At 52.5% G+C, this 4,436-nt stretch overlaps 1 protein-coding gene across 1 annotated transcript; it reads right to left on the bottom strand.

The window, feature by feature from the left end:
- Positions 1–1,967: 1,967 nt before the first annotated feature.
- On the bottom strand, positions 1,968–4,236 carry atpsckmt (fATP synthase c subunit lysine N-methyltransferase). Its single transcript, XM_083693849.1, has 4 exons — positions 3,730–4,236; positions 3,326–3,463; positions 2,748–2,798; positions 1,968–2,459 (listed from the first exon to the last, which is right to left on the bottom strand). Exons 1-4 carry the CDS (start codon positions 4,000–4,002, stop codon positions 2,202–2,204), a joined length of 720 nt encoding a protein of 239 aa, XP_083549975.1. The 5' UTR covers positions 4,003–4,236; the 3' UTR covers positions 1,968–2,201.
- Between the last annotated feature and the right edge of the window lie 200 nt (positions 4,237–4,436).

Here is a 4,436-nt window from a genome sequence, read left to right as displayed (position 1 = left end):
GGAGGTGGAGTCACCTCTTTTAGTGTCAGTACGGTAATGGAGGTGGAGTCACCTCTTTTCCCTACGAGCTAGTGGAGGAACATGGTGGTCCCTGAGCAGACCCAACACTCAGACCCAACACTCAGACCCAACACTCAGACCCAACACTCAGCTCTCTGTCCTTCAGGGACGCGTCAAACATACACACACACACACACACACACACACACACACACACTTTGTTAATCAATAAGACAAAGACTTTCAGATGGTCAGTTATCATTTTTGCGGAACCAATCGTTGAAGCCGGTTTAGGTGACATACCAGGGAGCAAATGTCCAGCCGCCAGCCACAGACGAGCGGGAACACGCCTCCATCTGTCTGTCTGTCTGTCTGTCTGTCTGTCTGTGTCTGTGTCTGTCTGTGTGTGTGTCTGTCTGTCTGTCTGTGTATGTGTGTGTGTCTGTCTGTCTGTCTGTGTGTGTGTCTGTCTGTCTGTCTGTCTGTGTATGTGTGTGTGTCTGTCTGTCTGTGTCTGTCTGTCTGTGTATGTGTGTGTGTCTGTCTGTCTGTGTATGTGTGTGTGTCTGTCTGTCTGTCTGTCTGTCTGTGTATGTGTGTGTGTCTGTCTGTCTGTGTATCTGTGTGTGTGTGTGTGTGTGTCTGTGACGACGAGGAGTTAAAAAATGAGTAAACACTTCCGGCCATCAAATATGTTTGACATAAATTTATTGCAAAATAGAAACATTTCACATGGACATTTATGGCAGATGAGTGAATCACATTCATTCATATGACTTATTATGTTGTGGGAATAAATGTTTTACTTTGTCTTATTTGTAAAAGTTATAAACATGACTAACAGTAAAGAGGAAACTTGATCAACAGACTGAAGAAGAGTCTTATGATGAGAGAGCAAGAAATATACAATCCATGTACTTCCAGCTCTGCTGATCTGGGCAACGCCGCGCTTTTTATAAATATGTGCAACGAAAATCAATCAGAACCAACTGTGAGCAGCAGACAGGACCAGACAGGACCAGGCAGGACCAGACAGGACCAGGCAGGACCAGGCAGGACCAGGCAGGACCAGACAGGACCAGGCAGGACCAGACAGGACCAGGCAGGACCAGGCAGGACCAGGCAGGACCAGACAGGACCAGGCAGGACCAGGCAGGACCAGGCAGGACCAGGCAGGACCAGGCAGGACCAGGCAGGACCAGGCAGGACCAGGCAGGTGAGGGGTTCTGAGGGTGTTAGGTGAGGGGGTTCTGAGGGTGTTAGGTGAGGGGCTCTGAGGAGGTGAGGTGAGGTGAGGGGTTCTGAGGGTGTTAGGTGAGGGGGTTCTGAGGGTGTTAGGTGAGGGGGTTCTGAGGGTGTTAGGTGAGGTGAGGGGTTCTGAGGGTGTTAGGTGAGGGGTTCTGAGGGTGTTAGGTGAGGTGAGGGGTTCTGAGGGTGTTAGGTGAGGTGAGGGGGTTCTGAGGGTGTTAGGTGAGGGGGTTCTGAGGGTGTTAGGTGAGGTGAGGGGTTCTGAGGGTGTTAGGTGAGGTGAGGGGGTTCTGAGGGTGTTAGGTGAGGGGGTTCTGAGGGTGTTAGGTGAGGTGAGGGGTTCTGAGGGTTTTAGGTGAGGTGAGGGGTTCTGAGGGTGTTAGGTGAGGTGAGGGGTTCTGAGGGTGTTAGGTGAGGTGAGGGGTTCTGAGGGTGTTAGGTGAGGGGGTTCTGAGGGTGTTAGGTGAGGTGAGGGGTTCTGAGGGGGTTAGGTGAGGGGTTCTGAGGGTGTTAGGTGAGGTGAGGGGTTCTGAGGGTGTTAGGTGAGGTGAGGGGGTTCTGAGGGTGTTAGGTGAGGGGGTTCTGAGGGTGTTAGGTGAGGTGAGGGGTTCTGAGGGTGTTAGGTGAGGTGAGGGGTTCTGAGGGTGTTAGGTGAGGTGAGGGGTTCTGAGGGGGTTCTGAGGGTGTTAGGTGAGGTGAGGGGTTCTGAGGGTGTTAGGTGAGGTGAGGGGGTTCTGTGGGTGTTAGGTGAGGGGTTCTGAGGGTGTTAGGTGAGGGGTTCTGAGGGGGTTCTGAGGGTGTTAGGTGAGGTGAGGGGTTCTGAGGGTGTTAGGTGAGGGGTTCTGAGGGGGTTAGGTGAGGGGTTCTGAGGGGGTTAGGTGAGGGGTTCTGAGGGGGTTCGGTGAGGTGAGGGGTTCTGAGGGTGTTAGGTGAGGTGAGGGGTTCTGAGGGTGTTAGGTGAGGGGGTTCTGTGGTGTTGATGATGGTGTGGTATGGTCCCTGGTGCTTGGTAGTTCTGTTGGTGGTTGAATGGGCGTCTGTTGCGTTGGTCGTCTCGGTGCTTTAAAGGACGTGGCGTTGTAGACCCACACCGCGTCGATGCCCTCTCCAGCCGTGGCGTCCGGCCGCCACGTGGGGAAGGGGAACCGGCACGCCACCACTCTGGCCGAGCTCGCTAGTTCTCTGGAGAGTTTGTCCTCCAGCTGCTCCATCTGGGAGGTCACACACTCACACACTCAGTTACCGTGCCGACCATCCAGGACACGACCGGCACAGTGGTGGTCCTCCAGGGCGCTGGCGGAGGTAGAAACCGGAGGACGGCTTATTGTTATGAATGGAATGAGTGTTTGATACCGTTCCTCATGCATTACAACGAGCCCGTCCTCCGATTTCTACCTCCACCAGCCTCCCCCCCCCCGAGTCCTCTGCTGTGTGTCGATTTGATTCACATTGAAAGTGGCTCAGCTAAGATAGTCAGGAACAGGAAAGTGGAAGCTTACCATCTGGGGGACCCCGAATATGACCACATTTGAGTACTGGGCAAAACTGACCTGCAATGAGAACCACACATTATAAAACATAAACACGTGCCTGAATCAAAGGAGTGATATTTGGTATAACGGCTGAGAGGAAACCATGCTGCCCCACCCTACAAAGCCCAAAAATGTTCCATTGTCAAACTGAATAAATGGTTTAATAGCAGGTTATTGGAGATGTGGTAGAATACTGTCCAACTAAAAGGTTACAATCCTTATCAACCCTGAGCTGACAGTCTCTCTTTTTCTCACATGTTTGATACCGTTCCTCATTCTGTTCCATGCATTACAGCGAGCCTGTCCTCCAACCTCTACCTCTGCCAGCCTCCCCTGGTGTTCTACCTCCGCCAGCCTCCCCTGGTGTTCTACCTCCGCCAGCCTCCCCTGGTGTTCTACCTCCGCCAGCCTCCCCTGGTGTTCTACCTCCGCCAGCCTCCCCTGGTGTTCTACCTCCGCCAGCCTCCCCTGGTGTTCTACCTCCCCCAGCCTCCCCTGACAGGTCTGTAGACCCTCGGCCCTGGTCTGTCCCTGCTGGACCGTACCTTCCATAGGTCTGATATGTGGAAGGAGGTGGAGCGGTGGAGCCCCTCCCTCCGGGCCCTGTAACGGGAGTACCAGACCAGCCAGGGGTTCAGCTCAAACCCTGCCGCTCGGAACCCTCTCTTGGCTGCTGCGATCACCTGGAGGTCAGGGGGAAGTTATGGTTCAATCAATTTCCCCATGACAGAAGTTTTCTACTAGTAACATTTTTGATGGATTACTTATGCAATTAGGGATTTTGTTTTGAGGAAAAAAAACCAAGAGCTTGGTTTGACAGCTTTCGATGCACTATAAATGCATTCAGATTTACTGATTTACTTAATAGATTCTCCGCTTTTACCCAAATGAGTAACATCACAAAACCCACTTCCAACATCACAAACATAAAACCTCCCAGAGCACTTACGATTCTTCCATCCCCACTCCCAATGTCGACCAGGGACCCTGTCCTGCGCTGCAGCGCCGTCAGGACATTGTCCACCTGCGCGGCGGTGGCGGGGACGTACGGCAGACACACCTTCCGCAGCGCAGGAGCGACGAACGGCGCCGCCACCGCGTACAGAGCGACCAGGGACCCGCCGACTATCCCTGTCGCGATCAGTCCCAAGCGCTTTCTGATGCCGCTGTCTTTAGCGGTACTTTGCGCCGTATCTGTTTCAAACAGAGTGTGTTCTGACATAACGGGACAGAGGACAGTCCGCGTCGCTACTTTGAATGAGGAGTCAAGTCAAAGACAGAGAGCGGCGCTCCGAGCGGCAGGGCGACGAGTTCCACTAAAACATTTACAAATTGCGGGAACTGCACAACACATGCGCATTAAACAATGACGATATGGCAAAACTACAAAATGACTGCCGAAAATAGTGAAAAAGCGGACTGACAGCCAACAAGCTGCACGACAACAACCTCTGCAGCCCCTCTTACCCTCTCACGCTCAGAACGCATCGGTGCGCTGTAATTCTCCGTCCGACGTGTAACCGACATATCTCTTTCTGGTTCCATGCCTTTTCTTTACTGGGATTTTCACCCGTATTTTTACAGTGAATAATTTTCACAAGCCTCTTTGTCACAATTACCTGATGATTAATAATTAAAATGAGAGAGATGAAATCC

Source organism: Argentina silus (assembly GCF_951799395.1).
Source record: "Argentina silus genome assembly, chromosome: 22".
Taxonomy (NCBI): domain Eukaryota; kingdom Metazoa; phylum Chordata; class Actinopteri; order Argentiniformes; family Argentinidae; genus Argentina; species Argentina silus.
The sequence above is the reverse complement of the archived record's forward strand: the minus strand, read 5'-3'. Positions and strand labels throughout refer to the sequence as shown.

Coding starts and splice junctions, on each gene's coding strand:
- atpsckmt (XM_083693849.1), bottom strand. CDS start 4,002: ATGTCAGAACACACTCTGTTTGAAACAGATACGGCGCAAAGTACCGCT. Junction 3,464..3,729: donor GGAGTGGGGATGGAAGAATC/GTAAGTGCTCTG, acceptor CCTGACCTCCAG/GTGATCGCAGCAGCCAAGAG. Junction 2,460..2,747: donor TATTCGGGGTCCCCCAGATG/GTAAGCTTCCAC, acceptor GTGACCTCCCAG/ATGGAGCAGCTGGAGGACAA.